The sequence below is a fragment of the Poecilia reticulata genome, chromosome 22, assembly GCF_904066995.2.
Source record: "Poecilia reticulata chromosome 22, P_reticulata-male-v2, whole genome shotgun sequence".
Classification (NCBI taxonomy): Eukaryota; Metazoa; Chordata; class Actinopteri; order Cyprinodontiformes; family Poeciliidae; genus Poecilia; species Poecilia reticulata.
The window spans coordinates 1,675,485-1,703,073 of NC_088851.1; the positions used below are offsets into that span (position 1 = coordinate 1,675,485).

At 38.3% G+C, this 27,589-nt stretch overlaps 1 protein-coding gene across 10 annotated transcripts in view; it reads left to right on the plus strand.

Moving 5' to 3' along the window:
• Positions 1-27,589, plus strand: part of akap6 (A kinase (PRKA) anchor protein 6) — a 224,321-nt gene that overhangs the window by 68,044 nt on the left and 128,688 nt on the right. For all 10 annotated transcript variants that reach the window (XM_081603033.1, XM_081603032.1, XM_081603036.1 and 7 more), the window contains one exon: positions 9,353-9,475. In XM_081603033.1, the coding sequence (XP_081459159.1) occupies positions 9,353-9,475 (123 nt within the window). The remainder of the gene's footprint in view (positions 1-9,352; positions 9,476-27,589) is intronic.

Consider the following 27,589-nt stretch of genomic DNA (forward strand, 5'->3'; position numbering starts at 1 on the left):
AAGTTGGCACTTTTAATGAACTTTTAATTCAACTTTTAGAGCAACTTTGCATTAAAAGTGTCATTATTTACCGAATGACATTTCATGACAACTGTCATAAACATTCATAAAGACTCCTTCATGTTCATGACAGGTGCTATGTCATGTTTATGACAGTGTCATGTCAGTCTTATGCACACCCCTTCAAATAAAGTGTTGCCATACATTGTTTCACTACTATCAGAGATTGACATAAAATAGTGGTCTCCGATGATTAAAAAGTGAAAAAGTTACATAAATTTCAAATAGAGGGGATAGATACAATGATAAACGTAAAGGCAAGGTTCAAATCCATAAACTGATGCAAGGATGTTGAAAAAGTCATGAGCAGTCTTACAAAGCTTGAAAGTGTGATGAAGACAAGTTCACAAACTCAGAAACTCAGCAGGGTGTTGGTGCAGCGAAAGCAGTACAGCTTGTGTGTGCAGGTCACATTGCATCTGCTGACACACAGCAGCAGAGCGGAGAGTGCTTCTCTAGCTTTAGATTCACTGAAAAAAGAAAATAGTTGAACCAACTTAATTGAATTGCTTCAATTGGTAACAAGTGATTCAATGAGTTTATTCAACTTAATTTATTAAGTTGGTTTAACTTGACAAATTTAATCAGTCTTAAATAATTTAGTTTACTTAAAATAAAGAAGCAGACTAATAAAGGATTTTTAAAAAGGTTTTATTGGCTCTAGTGGCCTTTTATTTAGAGTAGTTAGACAGGAAAGACGCACAATTAAGGTAATCAGGCAGGAATCGAACCTGCGACATCCGTGTTGATGACTAAGGTCTCCTTATGTGGGTTGTGCTCTACCCCTGCGCCACAACAGCACCATGGTTAGTACAGGGTCTGTCCCTGGTGAAACTTAATTGTCTCAAAGTCGAAGCAAAAAGTTCCTTTAAGTTAAAAATATATAAGTTAAGCTAATTCAACACAAATGGTGGTTTCATCATTAAACCAAACAAAATTAACTGAGATTAATGTAAAAAATCCATAACATGAACTGCACCCCAAATACACTTTTTAGAGTGTGTGGGGAAACTGCACACATGTAGGAGACCTTGGTCTCCTACACACGCGCACACACACACGCATGTGCGCACGCACGCACGCACGCACGCACGCACGCACGCACACACACTTCTCACTCCTTTGTGCTCTGAGTAATTAGCTGATTAGCTGCTTATGTAGCAGCATGTAATCATAGCAGTGGCTGAGCTGACTAATTCAGGAAGTAAAGACATAATAAAGTAATCAGTACATGCATATCTTTTAGATGAAACTAAGAGATCCGCTATAGCATCAGGTTGAGCAACTAAAGCGATCCACTAAACTGGACATTAAACTACTGTAGAGCGGACTGAAGCAAAGAAAACTTCCCAAACAGGCTCAACGTTAAACCTAGTTTATCACTGCAGATCAAGTGAAAAGGAATTGTAGAGCCAAAATTAACACCATATCCAAAAAAGCCTTGGGAATAGAGGCTAGGGTAAAGGAAACATCCCTGAATAATCCCTACAGAGGGAAACATCCATCCATCCATTTTCTAACACCCTTGTCCCTAGCGGGGTCGGGAGGGGTGCTGGTGCCCATCTCCACCAAACGTTTCGGATGAGAGGCGGGGTCACCCTGGACAGGTCACCAGTCTGTCGCACGGAGGAGTTTTAATTGCTCAAGACAAATCTGCACTGCACCAAACGTGCAAAAAAAAAAAAAATATTTAGTGCAATTTTTTTTGCAATTTGTGCATGAAATATACCAGGAATAATACATGCAAAACAATAATTAAAAAAAAAAACATAAAATCATATTAAAATCTTTGATACTTGTTGCCCTCACAGGTAGCGTTGTTTTGCTAGGTTCCCAATAGGTGGCAGCGTGATCCCAATAATTTTTTCAGCTGACCCCACCACTCTGCTCAGTGCCTTCCTGTCTGAGGCGCTGCTGCTCTCATGCTGCTGGTAAGCACACTGTCAATGGTGCCTCCTTAGAAGGTAATAAGGATTGATTGGCTGAGGTGAGCTCTCAGGTAAGAGTGTCATGAACCTGATGTGCGGGTCGATGTCCACAGCAGTGTTGTGGATGTAGAGCGGGATGTGCACATGCCGTTTCCTCCTGAAATCCATCACCAGTTCTTTGGTTTTTCCCACATTCAGAAGCAGGTTGATGCTGCTGCACCATTCTAAAAGTCTCAACTCCTCTCTGTGGTGTTCTCCTCACCGTCCTGGATCAGACCCACCACTGTTGGACACATCCCTGCTGCATGTCACACTCCTCCTTTCAAATTTCATTCTGTGATTTAGTTATTCATTTTTTCCCCCATAAGGCACAGACATGATAAGCAAAGGTGTAATCCTTCATTGGTCCCTTGCATCAGTTTAATATTTGCTGGTGTTACTTGTGGTCACAGAGGATGAGTGGAGGATACAAGAGCAAGCCTACATCAGCAAACAGGACCACATTAATGTGAATTTACAAAAAACACCCATAGTTGCTTATAATCACTGAACTTGGCAACTATGCTTAACATCCAATCACCCTGACTCGGACTGCAATGTCATATTAGATTGCCTGTAGAGAGAGATGAAATATACAACCAACTGTATTATATATATATATATATATATATATATATATATATATATATATATATATATATATATATGTATTATAATAATTATTTTTTTTCTCTTTAAGAAATGTTATCTTGACCTTGACTTTGTCATTATTTGTCTATAAGTCTAAACCAAGACTACATTCTGGTCACATATTTCCTTTGTCTTCCAGACAGGGACCAGATGTATTTGTAGATGGAAAGCCACGGTTCCTTTTGCGCTGTATGAGACATTATACCTGATGGGTTTTAATATTCACTTAGAACCAAAAACAATACAAAGGCTGGGAGAAAAAAAAGAAACAGTCCATCAGTTAGCTAAGTGTCCTATGCATTGTGTGATTACATAGTATGGGCTGTCTGTGTGAGCATTAATGGCCTCAGTGTGAGATGTCTGTGTATTTGAAGACTCTGTGGCATGCCAGTCTATCTGTGAACAGTGGGAGACAGACAGACAACAGATTTACATCAACAATCGTCTGATTGGCCCAGCAGGGGGAGTAGAGATGCACAATGACAGAGAGGATAGCAAAATAAGAACGTGCCAGAGGACAGTGATAGAAAGGGATGTTGTTCACATGTTCTGTCAGACTTTATAAGTAAGGAAAACACTCATAAAGAGCTAACAAACTCAATAGGTTTGTTTGTGGAGAAGTGGTTATGTTCTAAATATTTGAATTTATATTTAAAAGTTATTGAGTTTTCAACAAAATAACTTTGACTTGTTGCTGCATAAAGTTTATGCCTGGTGGCGTTGATATCAAAACCTTATTTCAATGCTTGTTAAATGAAATACCTGCTAGCAAATTAATTTGTTTCAACTGTTTGCTGGAATAGAGCAGAGTATAGATGAAAGCCAGAAACCTCAAAAGAAAAACAATAAAAGCACATACATAAATGACGTACTTGAAAATGATCACTCAAATTGATTGAAAGACAAATGTCCAATTATTTTATAGATGGATCCAGTTTTCTTTCTTTCCTTCCTCCCCCCCCCAAGGATCAGAATGGGGAAGAAAGGTGATTTAAGTGATTTTGAACAAAATAATTTTGAACCTACAACAATGGTTGTTGGGTTGGTCTGAGTATTTCAGAATCAAATTAAATTGAATTTGTAAAAATAGTCATCAGAAGCTGATGACTATTTGCCCCTCGCTCCAGAGTATTCTTTTTTTTTTCCAGCTTTATGTAATTTGAGTGAAACTCCTGTTCCTCTTTATGCCCTTAGTTATATAGGGATAATACTTCTATCCTCCCTCATTTTGTACAGACTATCAGATTATTTTTGTATAGCAGTTCCATTTCTTTATATTGTTTATGCTTTATACTCTGGGAGCATAAATATCAGGTCGGCTGCTTTTGAAATATTAATAATTGATCATATTATCCCTACTGCTCTAAACATTTTCAGTCAGGACTTTGAGTCCAGATCTATAGACTTCATCCATCAGAAAGCTCAGTCAGCTGAACAGTTATTATCCAGTGGTGAAGAGATGAACGTGAGGAAGAGAAGGAGAATATCAGAATGGTTATCCAGGCAGCAGAGGATCAGATCAGGCATTCCAGCTCCCAGTAGGCCTTTCTGCCCCTCCAGGGCCAGACTGGTTTGGAAACATCAAAGCATCTGTAAGCAGCCCAGTGCATACTGGTCGATATCCAAAACAGCGCAGCTCTCTTTGCCGTTTTTCTCTCTCACATCCTCTTTCTCACTCTTCTCATCTTCCTTTTTAACACATTCACTCTTATTTCAAATTTTATTTTTGCATTATTGCTCATTTCTTCTTTTTTATGTAATTTATCTTTTATTTCACCTTATTTTGTTAGTTTTTTTTACCCTAATGTGTTAAAATGTATTTCATATTTTAATTTCCTTTTCTTGTTTTCTTTGCCTCTCTTCATCTACTTTCTCCATCCTCTGTAAACTATTCTCATGTCTTTTCCTCTTCCTCCATTTCCACTCTCATGCTTCTTCATTCTCCATCTTCTCATTTTCACTTTTCAGTATTTCAAATTTCCATTTAGCCTTCTGCAAAGTAGAGACACAAACATAATAGAGACATGAGGGTTCTAAACAAAACCATGTTTAATTTTATGCAATAAGCTATTTCCATATGATATTGACATGATTTAATTCAGCTATTAGCAGGTGAATTGAAAATGTGATAAACGTGGCCGCAGAAGTAATTTCCATCAAGTTCACTTTCATTCTGTAGCCTCTTTCTCTCTTCTGTTAGTCTCTTCTGACTAACATTGTACATTAAAACAACACTCACTATATGAGATATATACTGTATGTTGTCTCCTTAATGATTAAATGTTTTAGTACTGACAAGAAGGGATACATGTTTGAGCTCATAATGCAATATTCTTCTTTAGTTTTCCTGTTTATTGTTTTGCAAGATTTGGATGCATAGAATTTCATCCCAATTACAAAAGTCTCTTGGGCTTGAAGTTTGGATGTAGCGTCAGAGAGGAACAGCCTGATTTCAATGTTAACGTCACCACAAACGTGTCACGATTTGCGGTGTGGTGGTGAGTAAGAACGCTGTAGACCCAGAATGATGATGACAATGATGAAGATGATCTAATGTAGAGAGCTCAGACAGTCCATGAAACACGGGCAACTCAGCAGAGCAGGAACAAAACGACTCAGCACCGATCGTAACTGGTAAGACTGACATGCAGGAGCCAACGCCGACACAGGACTTTACAGTTCTACTGGGAAGGATAACTGAAAGGACACACGACTAACGACGATAGACGTTAAACATTAGACAAGGATCCAACGAGGGACAGAGACAACAGGTGGGCTTAAATACACAGGGAGACAATCACGGGGAAACAAGGAACAGGTGACACTAATCGGCTAGTAGACAAGACAAAAAAGACTCACAGTGAACAGAACAGACACACAAAAACCTAATTAAAACAGGGAACCTAAAATAAACCACTGGGAACACAGAACATAACAGAACGGTGCTATGTATATTCCAGGAACATAGTTTTATATCACAGTCAAGTAACTGTTACCTTCAGTGGTGGTAAAAATTTTGTATATATCAAACATGACTTAAAGGAAATTGACTTTGCAATTTGATGCTTTGAAACTGGCCCTTGTCTCTTTAAGAAGTTCAACACTCCACCTTCAGCACATCCTCCCAACAATGCTCCTCCATGATGCTGTTTACAGCCATTCTTAGAGTGCTGGACTGAGACGTAGTTCACAAGATGAGCCCAGCAGACACACATTTCCACCAGGTGTTTGCTAATTGCTGCTGCCGCTAGTCTGTAGGAGCTGAGAGTTGGAGGTGTGGGGGTGGGGTAATCTGTGCTTGGTTACAGACTGCACCTCGAAGGAGGAGCTTTGTAGGGGCTTGATGAAAGCAAGCACTTAGGCACCCTGAATGGTTGCCATGGGAGATTCAAGGATTCCTACTGTCAAACACGAAAATCTAATATAATATTCAAAAGTTTAAAATGATTTACTTTCATGTTTTAGACCAGTGGTCCCCAACCCCCGGTCCGTGGACCAATTGGTACCGGGCCGCGCAAGAAATAGTGAAATATTTCCGTTTTATGTTTAATTTGAGTCTAGAGGATCTTTTATTTTGAAAATCCTTTAACCGGATTCTCTCGGTTACTTGCGCGCCAACACTGAGCCCACAAACAACAAAATGAGTAAGAAACAGATCAGATGTCTTTGGAAAATTTCTTTGCGAAGGGGAAAAAGTCCAGAGAAGAGACAGGAGAATGGATTTATCCTGGACCGGTAGGTGAGTCCCACATTACAAGCCGCTCTGCGTAACATGCGGCGACCGGCTGCTAATGAGGCAATGAAGCTTCAAGCTGCTTCGCCACGTAGAGACCAAGCAGGCTGTGGATATAAGCAACACTTCGGGTGTCATTGTCTCTCATCACTCCCAGATGGGACCGTCTCGTTGCAGAGAAACAAGCATTGGGCTCCTGTTAGTCGTTATCGTGAGTTAAAATTTTCATGAAAGTAAAATGTTCGTTTTTGTGGCGCTTCTGTATCTTATTTTGAAGGGATATATAAACGTTACCATAGCGACCAGAGTCAGAGCGTTTGGGCAGTGGTCCTGAGTCTTAAGTCTTGTTTAGACGGAAAGATTTAAGAATTGTCAGCCGATTCTCCAAACTTCTGTGACCACAGAGCTGATATACGCTGACTATACACTGAATTACCTTCTCACAGTGCAGGCGTAGTGCCAGTAAAAAGTAATGTTTCGTAGGACACCTTCAAAGATTAAAGAAGAAATGAAGTACAGTACATCAGTGTAGTGAGAAATTGACATCTTTGCTATCATATTCTCCAGATGTCTGATTTCTTTCACCACATACCTGAACAGCTCATTAGCTTCCATTTCACTGACAGCTTCAGTCGTGTTAAAGGTTAAATATTTCTGTTTGGAGCTGCAATACATCAACATTAGGACATTTTGCTCAAGTTCAAAGCAACAAAGAAGATCTCAACAAAGAAGATCTCTTTGTTGCTGGCAGATGCTCATTATCACTCAGAAACCAGAACTTTTTCACAGTTTGACTGTGGTGGTATTTTCATGTTGTCATGCTGGTTGTTTTTGCTCATTAGAACAAAAAAAATTGTGTAGAACAATGAGAAACTTCATAACATAACTGTTTCTACGAAGACTTGCAGACTGAAAGTTTTGTCTTCTATTAAAATCCTTTAATCTTCCTCCTGACTTTTCTGAATGTTTTAAAAAACAAACAAACTTCAAACTCCCTCCTATAGTAAATTTTAGTGTTTCTCTCCCCTTTCACCTCCTCAGTGGCCCATTCAAGGATGAAGATATAAACACATACCTATTTCTTTTTCCTTTAAGCCATATTTTCTACCCCTCTTCATGACTGAAGTTGCTTCAATGGGGGGAATCAATATTGTATCAGTTTCTATTCTTCTGATCCCAAACTGAATCTTGAATCTTCCAGCAGGAATCAAAAAAAAAAGAAAAAGAAGATAATCTAAAGTAGTGACTTTTGAATGTATAAACCCTGAATTTTGCCTTTAGTCATTTGTTTTGGTGGCAGTTTATGGTTCAAGTCCTTCATGATGCTCTTTGTGGCCAGCAGATGGCACTAAGACTCCACTAAGCGGCAAGTCCCTTTTCTTCCTTTCCTCAATCAGTTTTTACATCTTCATGTTTTTTCCCCCCTGTTTGTCAGTGTTCTCCTGTGAAGGACAAGCTGCCATACTTGTTCTAACTCTCTGTATCTTTTTATGTCTCTTTTATGTCTATCTACATTTTTCTTTTTACTCAAATATCCTCTCCTTTATAATCTCTTTTCTCTTCTAACCTTTCATAGGTATTTTTCTTTCTTGGTTTCATATTTCATATTCTTTATTCCTCTTCATTACTATTTCAGTAGCTGTAGAGGATTCTGTCAGGGTCTTCTTGAACACAGTCGCCAGGGATGGGGGCAAACTGCTGCTCAGCTGCCTCCATGAAATAGGTGTGTGTTGGGTTTGTGAAAGGAAGATGACTGATAATAATTCTAATAAGAAAGAAGATACTAATATTGTGATATTCCTAAATAAGTCAGTTTTTTGCCAAACTGCGATTTTTTTTTTCAAAAATAACTTTTGATTAAAAAATGACTTAAGCTATTACTTTAGGAAGTCAATATGCAACTACTTGCATAGCTTTTGCCCTATATTTTACATCAGTATATGGTTTATGAGTCATACCAACCAATCTAAAAGCAACATTCACACTCACCGGTGGTGGTTTCTGATCTGGGGAACATCCCAGTGCGACATCCAATAGCCACATTGGAATGAGGTGTGTGCGTGACAGGGAGTTGGGGGGTGAGAGGTTGTGGTGCTAACTGTCTTGCCCAAAGGCACATCAACATGAGTCAGATGAGGGAAGCTGAAACTCAACCTGTGAACTTTGCTTGCAAGTTCAATACTTTTCAAACTCATCCACCACGTGTTGTGTACCACACTGAACATGAACCACAGGAAGCAGAAGAGAGAGTCGTCCCAGGAGGTCAGAATGAGAATTACAGAACAGCATGTTAAATGTAATGCAATAAATTTCCAGGAAACTTGACGCTCCTCTGACTGGAGTTGCACAGATTATTCAGAAGTTTAAGGTCCTCCAATACGTCTCTAGGTGTAGGGGGAAAATTGATGACAAATTAAAGAGAAGGAAAATGTGAATGGTAATTCACATGGAGTTGAGGTACATCAGTGTCAGATCCCACCATTCATCATTGTTTGAACCTATGTGAAATACAGGGGAGATGACCAAGAAGGAAAGCAAAGTATAAAAATGTTAGACTGTAATTTTCCACAGTACGTACTGACATGTCACAGTGCTTCTGGGATAAGGTTGTTTGGATAGTTGAGACAAAACTGGAGCTTTGTAGAAAGACACATCAGCTCTATGCTCACAGACACAAAAATGAAGCAGGCTAAGAGAAGTAAGAGAAGTACTGTGCTTCAACGATTCTGATGAACCACATTTAAAAAGCATTTTGATTGTTTTTTTAGAGCACGTTTGTTCATTATTACTTTTTTTGTTTTAAGTTCTTCTAGTGACCATTGTGGGCTTGTAGTTCAGTATCAGAGGGGTACCAACAATTTGGTTCCCATGTGTTACTACTAGCTTTGTAAGATATTTCAGATTAAATTCTCTTATTAATAATCTGTGTCTCTGTCTCCAGTGTTTTGTGCAGAAGTTGGACGGGTTCATCTCATGGCTACAGGAGGCACTAGACAGCACTGAAAACTGGACACAACCCAGGCAGGACTTGGACAACCTTAGGGTTTACTTGGACACTCACCTGGTAAGCAAACATGCTAGTGAGTTGGTGTGTGTTTTTCTCATAAGTGAACGTTCCAGGATAGGATCATATTTTATTTACTTTGTCATGAGATCGAGCAAATCTCCCCGTCTTCTTAAATCCTTGTCGTGTCAAATCACCCTCCACACTTAAATACAAAGGTAACTCGTCTGATCACAGGAACAGCTGTTCATGCATATCTTGCACAGATTTATACACACTACATACATGGGTTTACATGCACTGCATCTTGATGTGACAAATCCAAGCTTTCCCTCTGGCTGACAGGAGAGTCCTGCACTCTGTATTACAGCACGGTGTTGAAATGGAAATGCACCACAGAACTGAATGTCGAAAATACACTATATTGCCAAAAGTATTCACTCACCTGCATTGACTCACATATGAGCTTAAGTGATATTCCTAATCCATATGGTTCAATATGACGTTGGTCCACCCTTTGCAGCTAGAACAGCTTCAACTCTTCTGGGAAGGCTGTCCACAAGGTTTAGGAGTGTGTTTATGTGCAGGCCAGTCAAGTTCATCCACATCCATCCCAGACTCTGCCATCCATGTCTTTTTTGGACCTTTGTGCACTGTAGCACAGTCATGTTGGAAGAGGAAGAGGCCAACTCTAAACTGTTGCCACAAAGTTGGAAGCATAAAATTGTCCAAAATGTCTTGGTATGCTGAAAGATTTAGAGTTCCTAAGGGGCCAAGCCCAGCTCCTGAAAAACAACCATACACCATGATCCCTCCTCCACTAAACTTTACACTTGGCACAATACAGTTGGTCAAGTACCGTTCTCCTGGGAACCGACAAACCCAGACTCGTCCATCAGATTGTTGAATGGAGAAGCATGATTCATCCCTTCAGAGAACTCACCTCCACTGCTCTCATAAAAAGTTGTCATTTGAACATGCTGAAGCCATAGCTCTTTGTAAATGACCAACTATAATGTCCCCAAAGCACAGCATATGTATAAAACGTTGCCGTCTCCTCTGATGGCCGGCAGATGAGAGCTGAATTAATTTCAGTTTCAGTTTTACTCATTTTGTTAGTACACATATTATGAGAAGTGACTCATGCTCTAGCACAGTGGTTCTTAACCTTTTTTGAGGTACCGAACCCACCAGTTTCATTTACGCATTCACTGAACCCTTCTGTAGTGATAAATAATATATGATTTGTTTTCCCCCAAAATTCAAGACATAGAAGTTAAATTGTATTGAATTGGTGACCCAACTAGAATCTAGTTGGGTCACCCCAAGATCACTAAGTCTTCTTAAAAGGTAGAGTCTCTGAGAACAGTTCTTCAAAATATAGTCAGTGTTTTCAGCACAGTTGAGTTGACTGTCCAGGAACGACCAAAGGTATTTAAGATTTGCCACAGTTTCAACAGGTTGGCCATCGAGAGAAACTGGAACCACCTTAAGGTCTTGTTTAGATCATTTAATTAGCTCTACGTTCTTAAGAGAATGGAAAAATTAATAATAAATAATAAAGACTTTGCGGTATTCTGATTTAGTGATGTAATTATATTACTTGTGTTACCACCCCACGCCACTAGAGGCCGTAGCAACCCCGAAAAGATGCGACTAAGAAGCAAATTTAGAAGTACACCAAAGGCTTCAGAATTTGGCAAATTCTGAAGCCTTTGCTGAAGTAATTAAAGACACAAGTTCAAATCCATGCTGAGAGTGGAGCTCCTTCAATCAGTGCTCCTTCGCAGCTCTGATTGGCTAAGCAATGTAACGTGATCCTCTGCAGCAAGTGATGGCAAAGCGGGGCGTCATCACAACTTTACACAAGTGTGTCTTTACCTCCGTGGCAGAAGCTCCGCCGAACCCCTGAGCCCGACTCATCGAACCCCTGGGGTTCGATCGAGCCCAGGTTAAGAACCACTGCACTAGCACATCAAATGCATGGTGCTCTCAAGATAATATGAAAATAAAATATGTATTTCAAAAAACCTAGAAAGGTTTTACAGGCTAAGCCAGGGAGACTAAGCTCAGTAATGGCTGTAGGAATGAAAGAAACCCGACGCCTGGTTCTGATCTTAGCATCCTAAAGGTGCGGTCAGATGGAAGAAGATCAAGCTCTCTAGAGTGGATGTTCAGGACGGTTAAGAACAAGAATTATGAATATAATCTCATGCAGCGGTTTACATCCATCGCTACCATGATTTTTAATGATTTGTCACATGAACTAGCTTATTCACAGGTGATTTTAATTTATTATTTAATGGAAACAGGTATTTGTAGAATTATGTTTTTTTGACATTAGCAGCACATTTGCACATTAGCAGTCATAGTGTCTGTTAGAGCCGTTGAAACCTTCGGATCTAGTGTGCTGACCGATTCTCAATACAGCCATATTTTATAACAGTCAGAAGTCTGTTTAATATTAAGGTTAACTTTATGAGGAAGCCCTACACTATATCAGAAGTACCCATTTTAAAACATTTGTATGCAGAGATCTGGAACACTAGCCACCTCAGGTGGACGGTTACCCAAAGTCTTGATAAAATGTCTGGTTTTAATTGATAAAATGGTATTTAAAATATCTGCTCATCTTTAAATAAACTAGCTGATAAGGTTTTTCCTGAACAGTAATTATTAGCAAGAGCTTCATACAGCTTATAGGTTTAGCTAGTTAAAGCTATAGCCTCACAGAAAACTTGATCCAGGCAAGATTTAAACTAATGACAAAGTAATCTAGGTTTTGTTGAGCACATGAGCCCAAATCTAAAATGAGATCAATGACTTTTAAGGTGAAAAGCAATTGAAAAGCACAGAGTGCTACATAGATCTACATACAAGACAGTATGGTTTTATTTATGCATTAGACTAACTGTTGAATCTCTGAATCTCCCTCCTGGACTTGTTGCCCCAGTGGCCCTGATTGGACTGTGGAGATATAACAATCTTAAAAACAAAAAGTTAGTATCAAAAACAACAACAAAAAACTGTAAACGGGCAAAAAGCTTTTTAAAGTCTGTCTCTTGTGTTTCCCTGTTTGTGTTATTTTGCTGGTTTGTTTACATATGTTGACTCGGTTGTAGGTGCCAGCAGCGTTACTGTTTGTGGTGGTTAGCTTCAGTTAGAATTCTTGGGTCTTAATTGGCATGTCTGGTAAATAAAGCAAAAGGGGATGAAAAAGCATTGCTAATAGGACTTTGAACTGCTTCACTCTTGATACCATGTTATCCAAATGACTTGATGTCTGAGTGTGTTTTTGTGTTGATAGTCACACTTGCACTTTGTAGTTATTAGCAGGATGAATAATTGCATGTATTTTGTTGATTACAGCAGAGTGAAGCCAGGATTTCTTCCTGGTCTTTTTTTCTCTTTAGATCTGTTGCCTTTTCATCTTCTTTTTCTTCACATGTATTATATTGTGCAGCAATGATCCTGTTTGACTATCAGTAACTATTAATGTGTCCAACAGCATTTATTAACACATTTTAGATTTTTAAATCAAAATCAGCCATACATATTATAATCTGCTTGAACTGGGCTCCATCTATCAGCCGTTCTCGACTGCTTATAAAAAATAAAAAAAAAAACACTGGAATGTGTTTTAAGACAAATGTATATTTGGGAAATTGTTTTGTATTCAAATTAAGTGAGATTAAAATACAATTTTTAATTGTAAGAACGTCATAGTCACGTATTTTCTGATTATAAAACAGACAAGATTGTTTGCATGCTGTCACTTGAGTATCAGTAATGGACATCAGAAAATATCCTATTCATAAGAGTAAAAGGTAGAACTGAAGACTTAATACAAATTGGTTTCATTGAAATATTGACAAATTATTAGATTATAAATTACAAAAAAATATATTACACACAAGCCAGTATTATTGAGCAAATGGATCGAATAAATTTTGCCCCCAACCACACTTTCTAAAACAATAATATCAGATAAAAGCAACACTTTGCTGATCTCTCAGATTTACCTCTCCCTCCAGCCTTTTTCCTTGAAAATGACACCATGATTGTTGCTAATGATTCAGTTTTGCCACAAATTCAGCTGAACACTCAGAGCATTTGTTGCAGTTTGACACTTGTACAATTCAGTTCAAGTTGTGCAAAATACCAAGTTAAGCGACGAGGTGCAGCAGTCTGGAATTAGAACATCAAAGCCATTTCAAGTCAAATGTATGGCATCGAATCTACGCCAAAACTTGAAAGGACCACAATCCCTCTGGATTTAGCCATGGTCAGGGGTCAGTGGCGCAACTACACATTATTCAGGTGGATGCGAAAACATAGATTGGCGCCCCCCCGAGTGAAGGAGTGTCAGGGTGAAGGAGCGACGCTCACTCGCTCTCCCCAACCCCCGAGGCGTAAGGCGCGCTGAAGTGTATGGGAAAACATCATCGGTGCGCCGCCCCCTCCAGACGGGGTTTTGGCGCCCCCTCTGGTGCTTTCTTTTAAAGGAGAGAAAGGTTTGCAGAAGTCATAATTCATCCTTTCAGCCTCATTATTTTACAAAGTACATTACACAAGTATTCTGTCTCTGTATTACTTGGTCACATATATCATCACACCTGCACACACCTACACACACACACCTACACACACACACACACACAAAGATTGCGTGGCTATCTTTGTGGGGACTTTCCATTGACTTCCATTCATTTCTACAGCCTACAAATCTATCCTAATCCTAACCAATACGTACCTGATCCTAACCCTCTCCAAAACTCAATTCACACCGTAGTCCTAAATCTAAACGCTGTTGTGTTCCAAAATAGCGTTTCCACACCTTGTGGGGACCAGGCTTTGGTCCCCACAAGGTATTGCAAACAAAAGCACACACACGTGCACACCCTCACACACACAAACACAAACACACACATCGCCCAGGCAACAATGGGTGGAGTGGAGGTTCCCTCTCAGTTGAATATTTGGTCCAGCTGGCATATCTAGGACTGCATATGTTTGTGTGTGTGACGTGTATCTATATGTGTATTTTAGTAGGTGTGGAGCAAATAAGTGTAGGTCTTTCCAGAACCCTGGGGAGATCAGTGAGGGAAGAGGATGCTAGAATGCATACAGTCCTACACACACGCACACACTGTTCTTTTTAAAACGCTCAAGAGATTGCAGCCAATGAAATGCCTATTGATTGGGTCTGGTGGGCGAACCAAGCCTTTGAATCCCATTAGAGACAACATACTGGTGGTCACATGGGGGGAGGGGCATGAGAAAGATGTTTTTAATATATGTGTGTATATGTGGATATATGCAAGTGTGTGTATGTATATGTATGCATACACAGTATACTGGATAAATAAAAATGCAGGTTGCTTGCAAAATTACATCTTTAGTGGCTCATGTACAGTACGTGGGGAAATTATTTATTGTCCTTGAACATTTTATCTTAATTGTTAAATGCAATTTAGTTTTATTGTGATGCCAATGACTAAAAAGTGATGTGTAAATATAAAGACATAAAAGTTGTATATGTTTTTTTTTTCTTTTGCTCTTTCTTTTATGCTGTGAAGATCTCACAAGTTTGTTAAATGACATTTGAAAGCAAATAGAAAATTAGAAACATGCCAGACAGGTTCAGAGATAAAATGGTGAAGAATTTTAAAACTGGGATCAGGTTTGAGCCTCATGGAGCTCTGTTCAATGCGTCATCTGAAAATGAAGAGGATGGCACCTTTACACACATGCTGAGAAATGGTTATCCACCTAAACTAAACTGTAAAGCTGGGTAAGGAGACAATTACCAGTAATTAGAGAAGCAGCCAATAGGCTAACAGTAACTCTTAAGGAGCTGTACATCTCAGGTTTGAGAATCTGTTGAAAGAAAATCATTTACACACTCCACAAATCTGGCATTTACAGGAAAATAGGAAGAAGAAACGCCAAGAAGTGATAATTACATTTTTACAAAAGCCATTTGATGGGAAACGACCTGAAAGGCGAGGTAGATAAAAAAAAAATAAAAAAAAGTCATGCCAGTCTTTCATTTTTCTCTTAAGGAAATAAATTGTGATCATTTCCTGTGGATTGTTTGATGACAAGAGAAAAACAAATACTTGTAAAAAATGGCATGACATAATTATTTTCTTTTCCATGTGTCATTCATAATTTAAGCAAAAAATAAATCAATAAAAGTAAAAAAAAACAAATATAAATTTTTATAGTCAAAAATAGTTAGTAGAAAAACACAGTTGGTGAAATTCTGCACCTCATATTTTTTGAGAATTTTTTTTCCCACAAGTAAAAAAAACAACAAAACAAAAGAAGAGACAAAACAACAACTAACCTGATCTAGGAAACTTCAATATTTGCCAGTTCAACCTTTGTGTTCTAAAAGTCATAAGTTCCACTTTATTTTAACAACAATGGTAAATGCATTTTAAAATCATTTTAAAATCTCTGCCAGCTTAACCTGTCTGTGCAAGACCATGTGTTAATGATCATCTCACTGTTTCATGTTTCACATAAACTGTCTAAAAGGAAAACTGATATGTTCAAAATAAGTGGTGAATTATTGCTCATCTATATTTCTAAAGTGTTGCCAAAATAGAAAATAAATTATGTGAAAAAACTGAACAGAAAACAATGTCCTTAAAACTGTGACAGAAACTTAATTACACATTTTAAGAGGAATTCCCTCATTTATCACTGGTAAAATGAAAACTTCCCAGCAAATATGTGCAAAGAGTTTTTGTATTGATATTAATAACAGTGTCCTGAGTTAGACAAAAACCGAAATAATCATAGGAAAGTTTAACTAGCTTCATGTTAGACTCAATTAAGAACTTTTTCTAATAAAGTAGAAGCCAAAAAGATTTTAAGATGGGAAATGTGAGCAGGTACAGCAGTAAAGTGAGATAAAGAAAGCCAAAGGGCTTTTGAAGAGTAATAAGGGCAACGAGTCAAATCGAGATGAAGTTATGAAGTCAGAGTGAGGGAGGTTAAATGACATGGAGAAAGAAATGAGAAAACATGAGAGAGAGGAACGGAAATGAGAGAATTTCATTGCTTAACATAAAAGCTCTGAGGAGGAAAACAGAAAACAGATGATAGCCAAATGAAGAGAAAGAACAGTGGATCCTCAGGGAATGCCATCATCCTGCTGTAGCTCTCGCCTCTGTATGAATGGAGACAATCTGATCACCGTTATTACAAAGACTCTTTGATCAAATCATGTCTCATCAACTCAAAGCTCTCTGCTGTGTGTTTATCTGCCTCTGATCAGTTCAGCCCAATCAGACATCTCAATGACAAACCTCAATGTCAGCTTGGTATCAGTGCTCTGAACCTCTTACCACTGTGTTTATGCCACGCTGAAAGCTTGGTATTATGGGTAAGCGTGGTATTATTTTCTGAGATTGTCCCACTATGGGCTACGGGCTCATATGCTAATGTTAACAGGTGGTCTAATTACTCAGGCTTTGAAGCTGCTCAACTTACAACTAAGTATATGTACTGTATGCTAATCAGAGCAGAACTTCCAACCATCAAGGCAAGAGCTGCTAATACATCCCTAAGTTTGTCTAACCTAAGCTGCTAGTTTGTTTTATACACAATTAAGTTACTGACCAGATCGACTTACTTACTTACTTACTTACTTACTTACTTACTTACTTACTTACTTCCTTCCAACAAAACACCTGATAAGGTGAAAATGAAGACCTCAGAAAATTAAGATTGTTTTAGAAAACGGCATTAAGCTGAAGAAAACAGCCATGCTTCTGATGAGAAAACTCTCCTGCTTTCCAGATCTGAACTGCTCCATCTGTAACTCTAACTTTTTTTTTCTATCATTCTAATTTTTGAAATTTTTTGTTTCCTGGAAAAAACATTTCAGTGCCTTCAAAGTACAATTGAATGTCCAATTAAACAGATACTTTTATGTTTGTATTGAGAGTCAAAGTTGGTCTCTGCAAGTCAAAATAATGGCTTTTGCTGAAGACAGTAGGAATATTTGTGTGTTCGCCTGATGAGCATCTTCTGCTAAAGCCTTTCAGACTGATCTTATATTTTCAGTTCAGTTCTGCATGTACTGCATATGTTAAATAGGAAGAACCCTATTTAACATAAAGTTAAATAGGGGTACTCTGCACAAGATTTTTGTCCTATTGACACAAAGAACTGCCTGACCCTCAAGTAAGACTCTAACGAGTCAAGTACTGAGCCCAGCCCAGTTCTCCAGTCACTTCCATAACATACCATGGTCCAAAGAGCCAAATGCTGTATTCAGATCCAGTAACACCAGCATTCTGGTTCTTCCACAGCATATTTAGATAAATGTCATTGGACATATTGACAATGGTGACAAGGGTTAAAAGTTAGTTTAGCTCATTAAAATTCAATTCTGTTTAGTTAATCTCCATTACAATCTGAACTCAAAAATTGTGCTGAAAAGTTTAGTCTAACTTCAGGGTGTTTGAGGAGAAAACAGAGCAGTTAGCATTCAAACCAGCACCTTCTAATATTTTTTTGTGTAATTCATCAGTTTTGTATTTAACAATAAAACCAAGAAATATGAAAACTTCTGTTTGTCTACCTCCTCTTTTCCCTGTCTGCAGCGCTGCATAAATTTGCTACGGTTTATCCTTCCATATGCAAACACAGACGCATAGATTTCTAACACACACAGCCTCCTATTACCACCTGCTGTCTAACGTGCATAAACGCTGAGCTGCTTTTCATGCCTTATCATCCCGTGATTGATAGTTGGCTTTTCTACTCTTATCGATTCCATGCTCTCCATATATTAAACGGAGGAAACTGAGCCAAATCGTTGGTGGAGGAAGGCGTTGAAATACGATTGCTCTCTGATAGCCCAGCTAATCTGCACAACCTAAATCCTTCCGAACAACCAGCCATATCCCAGAGACACATGCTGTCATGCTGTTTCTTCTGTAGCTTTGATGGATGTATTTTATGTTTATTAGTTGTGAGGTATTCATCAGCTTATCAGGAAATAAAGTAGGTCAGAGAGGTCAATAAGAAATTACACTTTCAGCTGTGAGATTTAAGGTAATTTATAATCAGCAAACATTAAAGAATAAAGATACTTGTTTTTTATTTGGTTGTTGTATAAATGTATTGAATCTGTGGTGGAGAGGTGAAGAAGCCAGTCATGTTTTATGGGTTAACTGTTAATTCAACATGCAATGTGCATTGTGGTTTCTATTTGCTTACACAAAGTAAAGAAAGAAGAAATGTTAAGTTTTAATGAAAGCAGGTGTTTTCTAAGTACAGGACCGCTAGACCCCCTCAAAGAGTAAATTGACAACCACCCCCTCCAAATTACATTATTGATATTATTTTTGTTTTTGCTGTTGCTGTACTTAAGCATCATCTTTCACAGATCTCGTGGAGTTTACCTGCATTAGCTGTGTGTGGCACCACATGTGATCTTCAGCTGCCTTTTGCTAAAATTCTGAATTACTTTCTGATGTGACAACAGTTCATTTAGTTTCCTGTTTAAAAAAAAAACAAACAAAAAACAGACAACTTCAAATCCAGCCCATGAAGGTCCCAGCTTTAAGTAATCATGGTCATAATTCCTTTTTTTATTTTATTATAATCCCTTACTTGTAGGTACTAAAAATATATCTGTTTTGTCTCTGGCATAGGACATAGGTTTGGTGAAGTTGGCTAAATGTCCAATTACATTTTGTTTTCAGATAGCTCTATGTGCATAGAAACACCACTCATGTTTTCTGTTTTCCAATATTATCTATTAAAATTTACTAATTCTAAAGAGATTAAAATGTATTTACAACATTTTATTAAAGTGTCACACCTCCTGTTCATACCACACAAAATAATGACATGTGTCTTTTTATAAATCCAGTCTCTTTATCTAGGCCAATAATTAGTTGGCCTAGATACTAAAATCTAAAATTAATGGAAAGCTGGTCGCAATTATCTCCTTCATGCATTTGTAAATATTGATTATATAGTTGTGTGGAGATCAGACAAAAGCAAACATGTGGGATTGTAAATTTAAAATGAAATCTAAGCTCTAAATGATTCTATGTTGACCAGTTTTAGTCAGATTCTTCCAGCTTCTTGCTAGTTGCCTGGGTTTAAAACGCGCTGCTCCATTCATCTCCTCTGTTTATATCCTCCTCCATAAATATTGGCCGTGTGGGGGTGTGACCTTGCCATGTGTTGACTGATGCCATGGGCCATCTATCTCTCATCGAAGATGAAGGAATGTCTCAGGAAAAAACGTGGAGATGCACCGAAGCTGCATGCTGGCTTTTCTTTGCTTCTTCTCATCATGCTTGTTTTAAACAGGAGTCCCGCATCCATGTGTTAAATATCTTAGAGCTTCTATGTTCAATAAGAGTGAGAGAAAATAGACACAAAGTCAGCCAGAATTTTAATCAAGCATTCTGACAAATAAAACATTAATTCTTAGAGCAATACCTAATGAATACCTATGAAGAAACGGGCATGTCTCTGGATCAACAGGAATGACTTGATCAAGGAGTCTGGGAAACACAGTGGTCCTACTTCATCATGGGTGGAGGAATACTTTCTCAATTTCATGATACAATGCTTATATAAAATTTCACCTGCTTTGTTTCATCTTTTCAGTCATTTTGTAAATGAAATCAGGGTCAATTTAACTTTAATTTTCAATAAAAATGTTTAAAATCCTTTAGTGTGAAATTGAAAACATACTTTTGCAAACCAATACCAGCTAATTAAATTTTTAATAAGTAAACTAAATGAGAGCATAAATGTCCATGCCCTTTAAAATTACTGATCTAATTCAATAATGGTCAAGCTAAGACAACACAAAGAAAAGATCACTGAATAGTAAGGAAATGAGAGCAACACCCCATCTTATGGTGCTCTGGCAGCTTTTCCTCTCGGCCTCAGAAAGGATTAGCCATCATCACTTACTGTAAACAACTTTTACTAACCGCATGCAAAGTGCATAAGCCAGAAGCTGACACTAGTCAGTTTTGGCGTAAAAAAAAAAAAAAAAACTTAATGGGGTTTCCACCAGGGGTGAAAGTAAGGGGGTACGGCAGGGTACTGCATACCCCTAAAAGATTTAGCGGGGGGACGCAGTACCTGCAAGAGAGGGGAGCTGCTGTCTGCTGTAAAGAATCAATGGGTTCACTGTCCAGCCGTGAGTTCACCCACTAATTAGCCGTGACTGATTAGTTTTTCAAGAACAATCTAAAATGCGACTTCATCAGTTAATAAATAACTTTTTTCCCCATTTAATATTGTTTCTGAACTGTTCGTGCTTTGCTAGAGCAGCGGTGCAACACGTCGATCGCGGAAGGTTTTGAGTCGATCTCAGCATTAGGTGGCAGACTGAACGCCGTCAGGACGCTGAGACCAGCACGTCCTCTTCTGACTCCTTATCAAAACGTCCGTAACTTTATGAAAGAACAAAAAAAAATCAACAAAGCGTGTTCAAATTAATGACCCAACAACAATAATAATCTCAGTTGATTATTGTAGCGCAATTCTGTGCGTTTCGGTTCCATTTCCAAAATAACGAGCAGAGTAGGAGTTTAAAACTAACTAATCAACCAGCTGTGTTCAGGGAGGCTTATCAATTTTACAGCCGGCCGGATCGCTGGCGATCTGAGTTGCATGTAAATAGTTTTCAAATGCTGGTAGAATTTGAACCACGTAAGGTAGAGCACTTTTTTTTTTTTGCATATAAAACCGTAAGAATTTTACTTACTTTTCCGACAATCCACATGTCCCAGAAGCGCTGCATGGCCGCATTTACGACTTCACAGATTTATAGTAAACGGAGGAACCAAACACACGAGGCATATCCATTCGCGATATCCATCCATATGGCTTTTAGATCTGCTCAATCACTTCCTGGTTTGGATCTCCCATTCTCTCGTCGACAGCATAAGATATCGTGAGATATTTTCACAGGACTTCATTTCCTGTCTGACTTTATTTCTGGGTACAAAATGCTGTAAATACAAAGAGCTTTGGGGCTGCACAGTGGCACAGTTGGTAGAGCTGTTGCCTTGCAACAAGAAGGTTCTGGGTTCAATTCCCGGCCTGGGGTCTTCCTTCATGGAGTTTGCATGTTCTCCCTGTGTATGTGTGGGTTTTCTCCGGGTACTCCAGTTTCCTCCCACAGTCCAAAAACATGACTGTTAGGTTAATTGGTCTGTCTAAATTGCCCCTAGGTGTGTGTGTGTGTGTGTGTGTGTGTGCACGGTTGTGTGTCCTGTCTGTCTCTGTGTTGCCCTGCGACAGACTGGTGACCTGTCCAGGGTGACCCCGCCTCTCGCCCGGAACGTTAGCTGGAGATAGGCACCAGCAACCCTCCCGACCCCACCGATGGACAAGGGTGAAAGAAAATGGATGGATGGATGGACAAAGACCTTTGGAGCTGACGTCACAGCGTATGACGTTTACGTCGCTCGGCGCCATTTTTGGTGTCCACAGACCAAAACAAACTATTAAGAACACCGGTGTTTTCATTGTGTTGCCGACCTCAGTGAAGTTGTTTTCAAGTTGAATACTGGATATCCCACGCTCCGCGGAGTAAGGGATGTTCAGCTCAAGGTTGATCCGATTTATGAATGCTAATTTCGGCCAGCTGTTCTTTACTAGTCCATCCTCAAGCGCTCGGAGTTTCACATCGGGACCCTCAATTTCCGAAAACACTCCTGTAAATAAATGCTTTGTCTTGTGACCAACTGATATAAAATAGTGGTCATTCATGCTATTACACGAGGCACACTATCCTCTATTAAAATTTTAAGTAATGTTCAATAATTTAAATAATTTTAACATTAAATGTTTTCTTCAGTAGCTTCCAAATCGTGCCCCAGTAACTCAATATGTGTGAAATTGTTCTACTAGACTGTATAAATGAGGCACACTCACCCGTATTACATTTTAACATTTTATATATTTTTTAGCTATTTCTGTAGTCAAAATTGTGTATTTTTCTTAAATAGCTTGTAGGTCATGTGACCCATTAACTCAAAATCTGTCAAATTATTCTACTAAACCAGTGGTTCTTAACCTGGGTTCGATCGAACCCCAGGGGTTCGGCGGAGCTTCTGCCGCGGAGGTAAAGAGACACTTGTGTAAAGTCGTGATGACGCCCCGCTTTGCCATCACTTGCTGCAGAGAATCACGTTACATTGCTTAGCCAATCAGAGCTGCGGAGGAGCACTGATTGAAGGAGCTCCACTCTCAGCATGGATTTGAACTTGTGTCTTTAATGACTTCAGCAAAGCTCACAGTTTTGACCAAATTCTATAGTCTAAATCTGCTCCTTAGTCGCATCTTTTCGGGGTTGGTACTGCCTCTAGTGGTGTGGGGGTGGTAACACAGCTAATATAATTACATTACTAAATCAGAATACGCAAAGTATTTTGTGTGTCGGCGAGGGGGAGGGAGGGAGGAGTGAGAAGGGTTCGGTGAATGCGCAAATGAAACTGGGGGGTTCGGTACCTCAAAAAAGGTTAAGAACCACTGTACTAAACTACATAGATTAGGCATATTTTTATTCAATTTTGACCCTTTTTATTTTTTAACCAAAATTATATTTGAAAAAATATTTTTTTTAAATTCATAAAATGATGATCATCACTTGTTACCCGTAATGTTCAATTGCATAAAATTCTAGGACAGGATCTATTTCATTACATGTTCACTTACCTGTAATGTTAAATACAACAAATATTTATTAAAGTGTGATCTTTTTCATAAAATTTGTCACCTTTATTGTTTAATTACACATTAAATGTTTAAAGATGGGCTCTTTCATCTGGTTTGTGTCATGTGGCAGTGGACACAAACGCAGCAGGCAGTAGACTTACTTTGTGTGGATGTTATTTTAATGAACAAAATAAACAACTAAATCCAAAATCCAGGAAAAACAAGGACATTCAAAACAATGAAACAGGAGACACGAGGAATAACAACAGTAACAACCGGCAACGTGGTGAGCAGGGAAACAAGCTGGACTGGTGAGTTGTGACTGAGAAAGAGGAGCTTCAGCAGTGGGACAATGGAATAAATGAGAAGAGTGACAGCAGGTGTGAGTCATTTGGCACAGGAGCTGCTGAGGGCTGGGGAGAAGGTGGAACAGGGAAACTAAGGAGATCTGCTGGGAACACAGACGGGAGGCAACAGGGAACTAAAAAATACTTCTAATACAAAAGACACTAAGAGTAAAGAAAACCTGATGAACTAGGAGATAAAGATATGAGGAAAACCAGAACTGAACCTAAATAGAAACAAGGCTGATCTGACAATAAGAACTAAGGAACACAGAGCTGGAGAAACTAGAAGATCTAATCAAAGAAATAACCCAACTAGAATTACTAAAGAAAGATACAGACTCAGACATGGAAGAATAACTGAACCTATGGTGATCAAATTAAGAAATAAACATTACTAGAAACCCTGCAGGGAGGCTGAAATAAGAAATAACTTGGATACAATAGAATTAAACGATAGTCATTAAAGAAGGCTTGACATGGACTCAGACAAACAAGGAAAAGCAATAATATAATTCTAATAATTACACTAAATACCTCTAATAATATCAAAAGGACCATGAAGGGCTAAACTAAAGTGAATTAAAACATGAAGCTAAATAAAATGAAAAGCAAAACAAACCCAAAAACCCAGTGTCCTGACAGATGTCTGATTATATAATTGTTTACTTTAATCACATAAAATATTTATTTAAAAATATAATCTTTCATTACATGTATGTTTATTATATAATAAAAATATTTAAATATCTATTTTGTTTTTACTTAAAATGTGATTCATCTCTTCACCTGTTTACATGCAACTTGAAGTGCTTGAATCAAAAGATTCATGAATGTTTAATACATTAAATTATTAAATGAGAGAAAACAGCCACTTCCAACTGTATTTCAACACAAATGGTTCCTGTTCCTCTTCAGTCTGCAGCCTTGCTGAGCTTTGTGCCACATGTACAGCGTACCTGCACCACCTATGAGGAAGTGGTGTACAAAACGAAGCTACACGTTTTTTTTATTTTATTTTTTTATAGATCTTTATTGAGAAACAGTAACGGTACAAACAGGACACAAATAGCATACATTGTCGTAAAATGTCCGCCACAATATACAAAGTCTATATGACACGCACATTTCTATTCTGGCTTTGGATAGATGTTATAAACTTGGCAGTATGTGAAAAACTAACTTTTGCAAAAAATCAAAATACAAGTTCTATGGTTCAGAAGGCCTCTGTGCAGCTTTTTGTATTTACAAATTTGGTAAATAGGATTAGGAAATTATATTTGCAATATATTGGAAAAAAATTATGAACCGAATTACGTTTTTGGGATTTTTCTTTGGAGTTTTTAGCATTTTATTTAGTTGTTATGGATTAATAACATATAAATTGCGAAAGACCTGGATTTAAGGATTGTATTGGTTATTGAAATGTTCCAAATAATGGCTGTGCAGCATTATTTGGAGCACAACCATTATATGCGAACCTGAGCTTATGCTCTATTGATAATCTTTATAATTCTAGTCCTAAAAGGGTTTAATTAATGATAGCAAAATAAATATCAAGCCTGAAAACCTATTATCGTACCGGACTGAATGTTATGGTTTTAGTAACGGTCGGCTTGTGGAGCGCAGGAGGTTGCCATGGCAATGGATGTGCTTAAATGACAGAGACGGAGAGTAAAGTGAGCGAGTGGTTTGGAGTTGATCGCCTTTTCGGGTTATTTTACCTTTGTTTACCTTTGCCTTGGTGCATCACAGCCGCTGTAGTTTCTGAACGAATAAACGACAAACTTGGACTAATTACCTCGTTCTTTGTGACTATACGTCATTTACAACAAACATCAAACACGGTAAATATGTTTAATTAAGTATTTAACAAACAAACGTCTTCTAATTATATGAAAATTAATTGTCTAATATTAAAAAAAAATAGTTTGGTACTGTCGGGCTCAAAGCCTGAGAGTCTTTTCCTTTATCAAACAATTGTTTGTTTGTTTTTTTTTTTTGTTATTTTTTTGCCCCTTATTTAGTGGAAATATTAATGTTGATGGGTTTTTTATCCAAAATGATAACCCTTTTCAACCTTTATCGCTAAACTGTTGAAAATGAGAAGCTAACATTCACAAATGACATTGAAATAAAATCCAGTCCAACATCTGGTTTGAGGTGATTCCTCTGGAACCTGGTGGAGGAAAAATATCCCAACTTCAGAAGATGAGCTTTTAACCTAACAGAGCTCTGTGGTTCCTCCTGTCAGTATGAGAGTCAGGGTGAGGAGGCGCCATGTTAGGAAGAGAAGTGGAAGCTGCAGGATCTTCAGAACAAACAGGTCATGATGTTGGGCTACTGATTATCCCTCTGTCTGGACACAGGATCAATAGAACCAGTTTAAAAGCTGAAATGAATGGTTATATGCCAGATGTGGAAAAGTGGGATGCACTCCATGCCATGATGTTCAGGATTTAGATCTCATGGCATCTCACAGTGTTAACATTGCAGCCAGTGGTTTGAGGGACATACAGCTTCATTCTGTAGCAATTCAAGAGCTTTTATCACTTCACCAAAAAATTAATCAGCACAGAAACTCCAAAGAACACAAATAAGCTATATATATATATATATATATATATATATTTATATATATATATATATATATATATATATATATATATATATATATATATATATATATATATATATATATATATATATATATATATATATATATTTGTTTTTTGTCATAGTACTCCCAATAATTTAAAACTACTTTCACCCCTGGTTTCCACTAAACTCAAACAGAAATACTTTCAAACAAAGATGCCAGTCATGTACTTATACAGACAAAAACAGACAATTGTTTTAGGTCAAGTTGTTTACATAGTACAACTACTGCTTTTCAACAAAATCTACTTAATACCTTAATTTTCTGGCCAATCAGAACTTTAAAATGGCTGACCTGCTGACCAACTTTGGCCAATAAGGATTTTTATAACTGACACTCCAACAAAATTGCTAAGTTTGCAACAGTTGGGTGACTGGGTAAGTGAAGATGTGACCTGGTGAGCGGGTCTGTCAGTCAGTTCTCTCTCGAAGCAGAGCAAAAAGGGACAGTGGCTGATTTTCAGGCCTTTGTGGAGGAAGATAAGATCTTTGACGTGTAATGACCAATTTGCAATCACCCAGAATTAAATCAGGGCAGCTCTACTGGAGCACCCCTAATATCAACCTGTGAGCTAAAAATAGAATATGATGCAATTTTTTTGATGCCATCTGCCAAAAAGACTGGCCTTCTCTATTGATCCTCTGAAGGATCTGGAAGATGGCATGTCTCGGTACGCACTCCCCTGCAAATGAACCAAAGAAAAGCTGACTTCAAGCCAGCGCCGCCCGAATGGAACCACAGGTCTCAGGGTAGCAGGGGGTGGGTAGCGGGATGGAGCTGAGCTCTAAGCTCTAATGCAAATGCCGGTTTGAATCCGTAAAATGGCTTCAAGTTGATGAGCAGTGGAACGGTGGTATAGCTTTGATCCCTGAGTCAGAGCCAGAAGCAGAAGAAGTGGAGACTCCTCCACTACCATCAAGAACGCAGCAGCGTTTCTGAATAAGACAATGTTCCCACAGCCTCAGGAAGGGCTGAGTGTACCCACTTGAGCTCTCACTTGCCTACACCCTGTGGTTGCTAGGTAACAGGGCAGTAATATTCATGAGGTTTTTGAAACGTCTCGTTTTCCAGACACCAAATGAACATATAGCCAAAAGAATGCTCAGATTTTCTAGAAGCAGTAACGACCCGGATGGAAGTACAGAAATACACAAAAACAATGTTATAGATCCCCTTTAAAGAAAGTCATGAATGGAAAAACTAAAGCATTTCTTTCATTTAGGTTTCGACAATCACACCTGAAGCATCTAATTTGTTTATTAGAAAATTCAGATTGAGTTTTTTATTTTGTGCTTTCTTTTGATGTACTCATAGAATGTAGTAGTAGGAGAATGACACAAAACCCACCTAAGTGCACGTATACACACAACCTACAGCAGTGTGTTGAGAACGAAGTGTGTGTATTGTGTGAGCATGCATGGATCTAAATATCAGTGTGCAGCATTT